The sequence below is a fragment of the Danio rerio genome, chromosome 4 (assembly GCF_052040795.2).
Source record: "Danio rerio strain M-AB ecotype USA chromosome 4, GRCz13ab, whole genome shotgun sequence".
Taxonomy (NCBI): domain Eukaryota; kingdom Metazoa; phylum Chordata; class Actinopteri; order Cypriniformes; family Danionidae; genus Danio; species Danio rerio.
Genome location: NC_141024.2, coordinates 66453065 through 66463449, shown reverse-complemented (window position 1 = coordinate 66463449; position 10385 = coordinate 66453065). Strand labels below are relative to the sequence as shown.

The window sequence follows — 10385 nt, the reverse complement described above, 5'->3', positions numbered from 1 at the left end:
CTACCTCTTTGTTGAGAACTGCCGGAACCGCTTCAGTGTCTTGACGCTGATGTCCTCCTCCTTCATCGTCAGCCACTGCCGCACAGAGCAGAACGCCTCCTGTGCCATCTTCTTTTCTTGGGCACTACCAGCTTGTGGATCCGCCTGCAGGGTCTTGTGCAGGCTGTACCACTGCCACATCTCCAGGAACGTGAAGGATCTGAAGCGGCCCTGACCGTAGATGGCACTGTCGACGTTGACCTCGAGGTGGCAGGAAACCTGTGGAAACAGTTGCACATACTGTAACAGAAGATCCTTTATATACTCACCTGGGCCCTCTTTTCTTCCTTGATGGCGACGCTCCTTGATGTGTAGATCCAGCACACTGAAATTTCAAAAAGATAATTAATTTGTGTAAAAACAGCTTATACAAATGTATAGCAACATACTTACTATTTAATGTAGCCAACGTCGTTCTCCACCAGCCATTTAAAACTTTGTCCATTGTACTTGCCAAAGTTTAGAATGAGCTGGCCGAGATACTGGACCTCAGATGGCGCACAAGTAATGTGCTGGCATCTTTTTTTAGCTAAGACATAAAATAACATTAATGCAAATAACAGTCTGCAGTGTACGCATATGACAGAAACGCATAAATCAGATATTACCTTCCTCACAAGCAGTTTTTTTGTCCTGGCTAGTGTTCCGCTCGAAGCACCTGTTGCGAGAGGCCAGGGTCTTGGCGTCCTTCGATGCTTTAAGAAAGCACTGTTGTCTGTCCTGTGGCACACTGGTGTCAACAATGCTCAGGGTGGGCAACAGTGGATCCATGTCTAATTCACCTGTAAGAAGTATTCTTATAAACATCACAAATATAGAGAGGGAATATGGTCTTAGCTCTGAGCTCATGATAAAGTATTAAAAAAACATTTTGTGTGTTAAGTCTTTTTTTTTCCATTTTTACATGTTTGATAATTAACAAATAAATGAAATATCATCAAAATAAATTATCTGACAAGGGTTAACAATGCTGACAGAGATGATGCATTTGACAGTGGCAATGAAAACATGAATTATCATATCAATTGCTCTGTTATACATTTTTTTCAAATGCTTACAGTTGTATTTTGTGTTTTTTAAGGGGCAGCTATTAATATCAACCTCCATATGGCTGATATAAGGTAAGGTAAAATACATTCTAAGCATGTTAAATACATACTCTCATTAATATGATATCATTTACACATATAATACTTGAAATAACATAACAAATCATATTTAATGTATGCACATTTTCATTTTAAAGCTTATAGCAGTAATTGCTGAATATGTTTTTGTCCCAGGCCTTGAGAATCAGTGATATATTATTCAGGCTATGGCAATAACGATTTTACTATATTCTTATGATAACAAATACATGTATTGATCATATGTTTTGTCCCAGTTAAGATCTTAAGATGTTCTTCACTTCTCATAGTTACAACTAATGATAACAATCGCCATGGTAACATATATTGCTACATATAAAGGGATATTTATTTATCAGCATGTTTGTTTCTATATTATAATGAAACATCTGTGTATACTGAGCTATCAATCTGTGTATACTGAGCTATCAAACCGACGCGATCGTCGAAAATAATACAAAAGCTAAACTTTTTCAGGTTTTGTGCAGCCAAATATGCATTTAAATAATATCACAGTATAAAAACAACTTACCACACGAAATATCTTGGAAAGGTGAACTTTCTGACGGCACAGCGTCACCAGCACAGACCAAACACTGCACAAAGAGTGAGAGATTTCAAACGTGATGTGATCTTAGCAATATAAAAATAGCTTACCACACAAAATCTCTGTAATGGGTGAACGTCTGACGGCGCAGCGTCACACACACAGACAAAATACTGCACACACAGTGAAATATATCAAACGTGATGTGAGCAAAACATACTGTTTATCAGAACAGGATAAAAATAACCTACCACTATAAATCACTACAACAGGTGTACTTTATGACGGCGCAGCCTCACGAACACAGACAAAATGCTGCACAAAGAGTGAAATATTTCCAACGTGATGTGACCAAAACATACTGTGCATCAATATAACAGTATAAAAATAACTTATCACACAAAATCTCTATGACAGGTGTACTTTTTGAAGGCGCAGCCTCACGAATACTGCACAAAGAGTGAGATATTTCAAACGTGCCTTGACCAAAACATACTGTGCATCAATATAACAGTATAAAAATAACTTACCACACGAAATCACTTCAGCATATGAATTTATCTCGACAGCAGATGAACTCTCTGACCCGATAAATTGTGAGCGTCCAGAGCGAGAGAAACTTTAGAAAATCCTCAGCGCTGATTGGCCGTGATTTGAAACTTTAGACAATGCAGCCCTCCGATTGGCCCAGGGTCTAATCAAACTGTAGACAATCGCGGCTTTTCATTGGACAAGAGTCTACAGTCTACAGTTTACATTGCACGTTCAGTGGGCAGATGTCTGCGAATTCCCCAAATGTGGGAATCTCGACTGCATAATTTCTGGTAGTGGGGGACTGCGTTCGCGCTCTCCCCTGAGCACAGCGGTTCAAGACAGAGTTCAGGCGGTAGCGTGGGACCCGGCTGGAGCGTCGCTTCCCTCTCTTCCTTGTCCTTTGCCAAGCCTCTTTTGCTCCAGTAGTGGAAGGCCTGCCCACCCGTCGCTAGAAGAGTCTGTTCAGACGCCGAAAAACCACTCGAAAGGTACCCCCTCAAAGCGGTTTGACCAGGTGAAGGAACACGCAAAGAGAGCCCCCGGTGGCTTTTGTCCACCAAGCGAGTGTGCCCTGTGGAACGTCAGGATTTTATTTGCCGGCCTGCCGCTGTTACTGACGGAACGAATGCAGACCGTGTGAAAGGTCATCATTTTATCTGCCATTAAGTAAGCGAATGCTTCTGCTCGGATCAGAGGTAACTTTGTTTCAAGAACTGCAATCTTTTGCAGACGTCTGTGGCGTTTTGGGCAGAGGGACGGTTCTAAACCAATCTGAACCAGAGGCAATTTCGCAGCCAGCCGTCGGTGGTTTCCCGTCTCAGGAATGTAAGGTGCCTGCAGCGGGAGGTTGTTCCGTTAGCGCTTCCGCTTTCGTCAGTCAAGTTCTTTTGCGGAACGTTTGTAGATCCCGTCGTGTTCTTCAAGCTATGTCGTTTGAGCACTGTGCTGGTAGGCTGACGTAAGAAAACAGGACACGAAATATACAAGGCGAGAGTGCAAAGCACGGAGCTCTAGGCAAAGGCGGTCCGAACCGCAGCAAAGCAGGAGGTCGACATGTCCAAATAGACCAAATCAGAAACTAAGCAGAGAAAAACGGCATCTGTAGAGGAAGAAAACAGATGGAGTAAAAGAAAGAAAGAACAGGAGGATCCCCTCCCCCCATAGAGGGTCTGTTATCCCCAGATCGAGTGCGTCCAGTGGAATCCATGTGTTGGCAGCCCCAACTGATGACAAAACACGAAGCAAGCATCTGGAGGAAGCTCAAACTCTTCATGCGTTGCCACAGTTAAGCCTGATTTATACTTCTGCGTCAGGTGACCGGCGTAACCCACGGCGCAGGCAACGCGCGTGGCTGTGCATTTATACTTCTGCGCGCTGTCTCTGCCGGTCTGCATTAACACTTCCGAAACGCTAGTTGGCAGTGAGGTGTAAATGTTCCTCTGTGTCAAGTTTCTTCGCTACTTTTTTTGCATTTCCTGAACACTTCCGGGATGTACAAGTTGCTCAAACTCGCTCATTTTGAGGCAGGAACCGGCGGACGTGCAACAACTTTAACTATGAGGTAAACACAAAACAAAACTTTCCATCCGGAGCTCCTTCACGGGACTCCACACTTGTAAACAATCGCTCGCGCGGCGTCGCGCCATTCGCGCGCCTCTCGGTCCCGCCCAGACTCGTCAGCGCTACCAAGCCGACCAATCACAGAGCTTATGCTACGCGTCGTTGCGACGTGTAGTTACATTTTTTGAGAGGTGCACGTCAGTGACGGCGATGGCCACGGCGAAGGGCTATGCGTCAGCGCCGTAGCATACGCCGGTGTTTGACGCAGAAGTATAAATCAGGCTTAACTAGCGAGTGGTTTGCAAGCACAGGCACGTCTGCTGCAAGTACAGCGCCGTCAGGAGACAGGGGTTGCTGGCCCATTCCCCATGCTCGGTGGCTGGGCATCACCGCCCTGGAGTACGGCCGATAGAAAACGGCGGCTGCCATTTGCGCCGCCCGGCAACTCATACTTACCTGGCAGGGGAGATACCATGATCAAGAAGGTGGTTCACCCAGGGCGAGGCTTGGCCATTGCACTCCGGCCACGCTGACCCCTGCGAATTCCCCAAATGTGGGAATCTCGACTGCATAATTTCTAGTAGTGGGGGACTGCGTTCGCGCTCTCCCCTGAGCACAACGGTTCAAGACAGAGTTCAGGCGGTAGCGTGGGACCCGGCTGGAGCGTCGCTTCCCTCTCTTCCTCGTCCTTTGCCAAGCCTCTTTTGCTCCAGTAGTGGAAGGCCTGCCCACCCGTCGCTAGAAGAGTCTGTTCAGACGCCGAAAAACTACTCGAAAGGTCCCCCCTCAAAGCGGTTTGACCAGGTGAAGGAACACGCAAAGAGAGCCCCCGGTGGCTTTTGTCCGCCAAGCGAGTGTGCCCTGTGGAACGTCAGGATTTTATTTGCCGGCCTGCCGCTGTTACTGACGGAACGAATGCAGACCGTGTGAAAGGTCATCATTTTATCTGCCATTAAGTAAGCGAACGCTTCTGCTCGGATCAGAGGTAACTTTGTTTCAAGAACTGCAATCTTTTGCAGACGTCTGTGGCGTTTTGGGCAGAGGGACGGTTCTAAACCAATCTGAACCAGAGGCAATTTCGCAGCCAGCCGTCGGTGGTTTCCCGTCTCAGGAATGTAAGGTGCCTGCAGCGGGAGGTTGTTCCGTTAGCGCTTCCGCTTTCGTCAGTCAAGTTCTTTTGCGGAACGTTTGTAGATCCCGTCGTGTTCTTCAAGCTATGTCGTTTGAGCACTGTGCTGATAGGCTGACGTAAGAAAACAGGGCACGAAATATACAAGGCGAGAGTGCAACGCACGGAGCTCTAGGCAAAGGCGGTCCGAACCGCAGCAAAGCAGGAGGTCGACATGTCCAAATAGACCAAATCAGAAACTAAGCAGAGAAAAACGGCATCTGTAGAGGAAGAAAACAGATGGAGGAAAAGAAAGAAAGAACAGGAGGATCCCCTCCCCCCATAGAGGGTCTGTTATCCCCAGATCGAGTGCGTCCAGTGGAATCCATGTGTTGGCAGCCCCAACTGATGACAAAACACGAAGCAAGCATCTGGAGGAAGCTCAAACTCTTCATGCGTTGCCACAGTTACTAGCGAGTGGTTTGCAAGCACAGGCACGTCTGCTGCAAGTACAGCGCCGTCAGGAGACAGGGGTTGCTGGCCCATTCCCCATGCTCGGTGGCTGGGCATCACCGCCCTGGAGTACGGCCGATAGAAAACGGCGGCTGCCATTTGCGCCGCCCGGCAACTCATACTTACCTGGCAGGGGAGATACCATGATCAAGAAGGTGGTTCACCCAGGGCGAGGCTTGGCCATTACACTCCGGCCATGCTGACCCCTGCGAATTCCCCAAATGTGGGAATCTCGACTGCATAATTTCTGGTAGTGGGGGACTGCGTTCGCGCTCTCCCCTGAGCACAGCGGTTCAAGACAGAGTTCAGGCGGTAGCGCGGGACCCGGCTGGAGCGTCGCTTCCCTCTCTTCCTCGTCCTTTGCCAAGCCTCTTTTGCTCCAGTAGTGGAAGGCCTGCCCACCCGTCGCTAGAAGAGTCTGTTCAGATGCCGAAAAACTACTCGAAAGGTCCCCCCTCAAAGCGGTTTGACCAGGTGAAGGAACACGCAAAGAGAGCCCCCGGTGGCTTTTGTCCGCCAAGCGAGTGTGCCCTGTGGAACGTCAGGATTTTATTTGCCGGCCTGCCGCTGTTACTGACGGAACGAATGCAGACCGTGTGAAAGGTCATCATTTTATCTGCCATTAAGTAAGCGAACGCTTCTGCTCGGATCAGAGGTAACTTTGTTTCAAGAACTGCAATCTTTTGCAGACGTCTGTGGCGTTTTGGGCAGAGGGACGGTTCTAAACCAATCTGAACCAGAGGCAATTTCGCAGCCAGCCGTCGGTGGTTTCCCGTCTCAGGAATGTAAGGTGCCTGCAGCGGGAGGTTGTTCCGTTAGCGCTTCCGCTTTCGTCAGTCAAGTTCTTTTGCGGAACGTTTGTAGATCCCGTCGTGTTCTTCAAGCTATGTCGTTTGAGCACTGTGCTGGTAGGCTGACGTAAGAAAACAGGACACGAAATATACAAGGCGAGAGTGCAAAGCACGGAGCTCTGAGCAAAGGCGGTCCGAACCGCAGCAAAGCAGGAGGTCGACATGTCCAAATAGACCAAATCAGAAACTAAGCAGAGAAAAACGGCATCTGTAGAGGAAGAAAACAGATGGAGGAAAAGAAAGAAAGAACAGGAGGATCCCCTCCCCCCATAGAGGGTCTGTTATCCCCAGATCGAGTGCGTCCAGTGGAATCCATGTGTTGGCAGCCCCAACTGATGACAAAACACGAAGCAAGCATCTGGAGGAAGCTCAAACTCTTCATGCGTTGCCACAGTTACTAGCGAGTGGTTTGCAAGCACAGGCACGTCTGCTGCAAGTACAGCGCCGTCAGGAGACAGGGGTTGCTGGCCCATTCCCCATGCTCGGTGGCTGGGCATCACCGCCCTGAAGTACGGCCGATAGAAAACGGCGGCTGCCATTTGCGCCGCCCGGCAACTCATACTTACCTGGCAGGGGAGATACCATGATCAAGAAGGTGGTTCACCCAGGGCGAGGCTTGGCCATTGCACTCCGGCCACGCTGACCCCTGCGAATTCCCCAAATGTGGGAATCTCGACTGCATAATTTCTGGTAGTGGGGGACTGCGTTCGCGCTCTCCCCTGAGCACAGCGGTTCAAGACAGAGTTCAGGCGGTAGCGTGGGACCCGGCTGGAGCGTCGCTTCCCTCTCTTCCTCGTCCTTTGCCAAGCCTCTTTTGCTCCAGTAGTGGAAGGCCTGCCCACCCGTCGCTAGAAGAGTCTGTTCAGACGCCGAAAAACTACTCGAAAGGTCCCCCCTCAAAGCGGTTTGACCAGGTGAAGGAACACGCAAAGAGAGCCCCCGGTGGCTTTTGTCCGCCAAGCGAGTGTGCCCTGTGGAACGTCAGGATTTTATTTGCCGGCCTGCCGCTGTTACTGACGGAACGAATGCAGACCGTGTGAAAGGTCATCATTTTATCTGCCATTAAGTAAGCGAACGCTTCTGCTCGGATCAGAGGTAACTTTGTTTCAAGAACTGCAATCTTTTGCAGACGTCTGTGGCGTTTTGGGCAGAGGGACGGTTCTAAACCAATCTGAACCAGAGGCAATTTCGCAGCCAGCCGTCGGTGGTTTCCTGTCTCAGGAATGTAAGGTGCCTGCAGCGGGAGGTTGTTCCGTTAGCGCTTCCGCTTTCGTCAGTCAAGTTCTTTTGCGGAACGTTTGTAGATCCCGTCGTGTTCTTCAAGCTATGTCGTTTGAGCACTGTGCTGATAGGCTGACGTAAGAAAACAGGGCACGAAATATACAAGGCGAGAGTGCAACGCACGGAGCTCTAGGCAAAGGCGGTCCGAACCGCAGCAAAGCAGGAGGTCGACATGTCCAAATAGACCAAATCAGAAACTAAGCAGAGAAAAACGGCATCTGTAGAGGAAGAAAACAGATGGAGGAAAAGAAAGAAAGAACAGGAGGATCCCCTCCCCCCATAGAGGGTCTGTTATCCCCAGATCGAGTGCGTCCAGTGGAATCCATGTGTTGGCAGCCCCAACTGATGACAAAACACGAAGCAAGCATCTGGAGGAAGCTCAAACTCTTCATGCGTTGCCACAGTTACTAGCGAGTGGTTTGCAAGCACAGGCACGTCTGCTGCAAGTACAGCGCCGTCAGGAGACAGGGGTTGCTGGCCCATTCCCCATGCTCGGTGGCTGGGCATCACCGCCCTGGAGTACGGCCGATAGAAAACGGCGGCTGCCATTTGCGCCGCCCGGCAACTCATACTTACCTGGCAGGGGAGATACCATGATCAAGAAGGTGGTTCACCCAGGGCGAGGCTTGGCCATTACACTCCGGCCACGCTGACCCCTGCGAATTCCCCAAATGTGGGAATCTCGACTGCATAATTTCTGGTAGTGGGGGACTGCGTTCGCGCTCTCCCCTGAGCACAGCGGTTCAAGACAGAGTTCAGGCGGTAGCGTGGGACCCGGCTGGAGCGTCGCTTCCCTCTCTTCCTCGTCCTTTGCCAAGCCTCTTTTGCTCCAGTAGTGGAAGGCCTGCCCACCCGTCGCTAGAAGAGTCTGTTCAGACGCCGAAAAACTACTCGAAAGGTCCCCCCTCAAAGCGGTTTGACCAGGTGAAGGAACACGCAAAGAGAGCCCCCGGTGGCTTTTGTCCGCCAAGCGAGTGTGCCCTGTGGAACGTCAGGATTTTATTTGCCGGCCTGCCGCTGTTACTGACGGAACGAATGCAGACCGTGTGAAAGGTCATCATTTTATCTGCCATTAAGTAAGCGAACGCTTCTGCTCGGATCAGAGGTAACTTTGTTTCAAGAACTGCAATCTTTTGCAGACGTCTGTGGCGTTTTGGGCAGAGGGACGGTTCTAAACCAATCTGAACCAGAGGCAATTTCGCAGCCAGCCGTCGGTGGTTTCCTGTCTCAGGAATGTAAGGTGCCTGCAGCGGGAGGTTGTTCCGTTAGCGCTTCCGCTTTCGTCAGTCAAGTTCTTTTGCGGAACGTTTGTAGATCCCGTCGTGTTCTTCAAGCTATGTCGTTTGAGCACTGTGCTGATAGGCTGACGTAAGAAAACAGGGCACGAAATATACAAGGCGAGAGTGCAACGCACGGAGCTCTAGGCAAAGGCGGTCCGAACCGCAGCAAAGCAGGAGGTCGACATGTCCAAATAGACCAAATCAGAAACTAAGCAGAGAAAAACGGCATCTGTAGAGGAAGAAAACAGATGGAGGAAAAGAAAGAAAGAACAGGAGGATCCCCTCCCCCCATAGAGGGTCTGTTATCCCCAGATCGAGTGCGTCCAGTGGAATCCATGTGTTGGCAGCCCCAACTGATGACAAAACACGAAGCAAGCATCTGGAGGAAGCTCAAACTCTTCATGCGTTGCCACAGTTACTAGCGAGTGGTTTGCAAGCACAGGCACGTCTGCTGCAAGTACAGCGCCGTCAGGAGACAGGGGTTGCTGGCCCATTCCCCATGCTCGGTGGCTGGGCATCACCGCCCTGGAGTACGGCCGATAGAAAACGGCGGCTGCCATTTGCGCCGCCCGGCAACTCATACTTACCTGGCAGGGGAGATACCATGATCAAGAAGGTGGTTCACCCAGGGCGAGGCTTGGCCATTACACTCCGGCCACGCTGACCCCTGCGAATTCCCCAAATGTGGGAATCTCGACTGCATAATTTCTGGTAGTGGGGGACTGCGTTCGCGCTCTCCCCTGAGCACAGCGGTTCAAGACAGAGTTCAGGCGGTAGCGTGGGACCCGGCTGGAGCGTCGCTTCCCTCTCTTCCTCGTCCTTTGCCAAGCCTCTTTTGCTCCAGTAGTGGAAGGCCTGCCCACCCGTCGCTAGAAGAGTCTGTTCAGACGCCGAAAAACTACTCGAAAGGTCCCCCCTCAAAGCGGTTTGACCAGGTGAAGGAACACGCAAAGAGAGCCCCCGGTGGCTTTTGTCCGCCAAGCGAGTGTGCCCTGTGGAACGTCAGGATTTTATTTGCCGGCCTGCCGCTGTTACTGACGGAACGAATGCAGACCGTGTGAAAGGTCATCATTTTATCTGCCATTAAGTAAGCGAACGCTTCTGCTCCGATCAGAGGTAACTTTGTTTCAAGAACTGCAATCTTTTGCAGACGTCTGTGGCGTTTTGGGCAGAGGGACGGTTCTAAACCAATCTGAACCAGAGGCAATTTCGCAGCCAGCCGTCGGTGGTTTCCCGTCTCAGGAATGTAAGGTGCCTGCAGCGGGAGGTTGTTCCGTTAGCGCTTCCGCTTTCGTCAGTCAAGTTCTTTTGCGGAACGTTTGTAGATCCCGTCGTGTTCTTCAAGCTATGTCGTTTGAGCACTGTGCTGGTAGGCTGACGTAAGAAAACAGGACACGAAATATACAAGGCGAGAGTGCAAAGCACGGAGCTCTAGGCAAAGGCGGTCCGAACCGCAGCAAAGCAGGAGGTCGACATGTCCAAATAGACCAAATCAGAAACTAAGCAGAGAAAAACGGCATCTGTAGAGGAAGAAAACAGATGGAG

The 10385-nt window shown here is 50.3% G+C and overlaps 1 protein-coding gene, 5 non-coding genes and 1 pseudogene across 6 annotated transcripts; 6 read left to right on the top strand and 1 right to left on the bottom strand.

The window, feature by feature from the left end:
* On the bottom strand, positions 1-2458 carry LOC148682341 (uncharacterized). The gene is made up of 5 exons (XM_088649891.1): positions 2244-2458; positions 1699-1762; positions 648-821; positions 433-568; positions 1-364 (listed from the first exon to the last, which is right to left on the bottom strand). Exons 3-5 carry the CDS (start codon positions 808-810, stop codon positions 1-3), a joined length of 663 nt encoding a protein of 220 aa, XP_088506017.1. The 5' UTR covers positions 811-821; positions 1699-1762; positions 2244-2458.
* Positions 2421-2569, top strand: LOC137494504 (U1 spliceosomal RNA; annotated as a pseudogene).
* Positions 2570-4255: 1686 nt separating this feature from the next.
* Positions 4256-4419, top strand: LOC141384094 (U1 spliceosomal RNA). The gene has a single exon (XR_015485730.1). It is a non-coding gene; the product is annotated as a U1 spliceosomal RNA (small nuclear RNA).
* A 1127-nt stretch (positions 4420-5546) lies between these two features.
* LOC141384099 (U1 spliceosomal RNA) lies at positions 5547-5710 on the top strand. The gene has a single exon (XR_015485808.1). It is a non-coding gene; the product is annotated as a U1 spliceosomal RNA (small nuclear RNA).
* A 1127-nt stretch (positions 5711-6837) lies between these two features.
* Positions 6838-7001, top strand: LOC141384065 (U1 spliceosomal RNA). The gene has a single exon (XR_015485254.1). It is a non-coding gene; the product is annotated as a U1 spliceosomal RNA (small nuclear RNA).
* A 1127-nt stretch (positions 7002-8128) lies between these two features.
* On the top strand, positions 8129-8292 carry LOC141384119 (U1 spliceosomal RNA). Its single transcript, XR_015486066.1, has one exon. It is a non-coding gene; the product is annotated as a U1 spliceosomal RNA (small nuclear RNA).
* A 1127-nt stretch (positions 8293-9419) lies between these two features.
* Positions 9420-9583, top strand: LOC141384118 (U1 spliceosomal RNA). The gene has a single exon (XR_015486054.1). It is a non-coding gene; the product is annotated as a U1 spliceosomal RNA (small nuclear RNA).
* Positions 9584-10385: the final 802 nt, after the last annotated feature.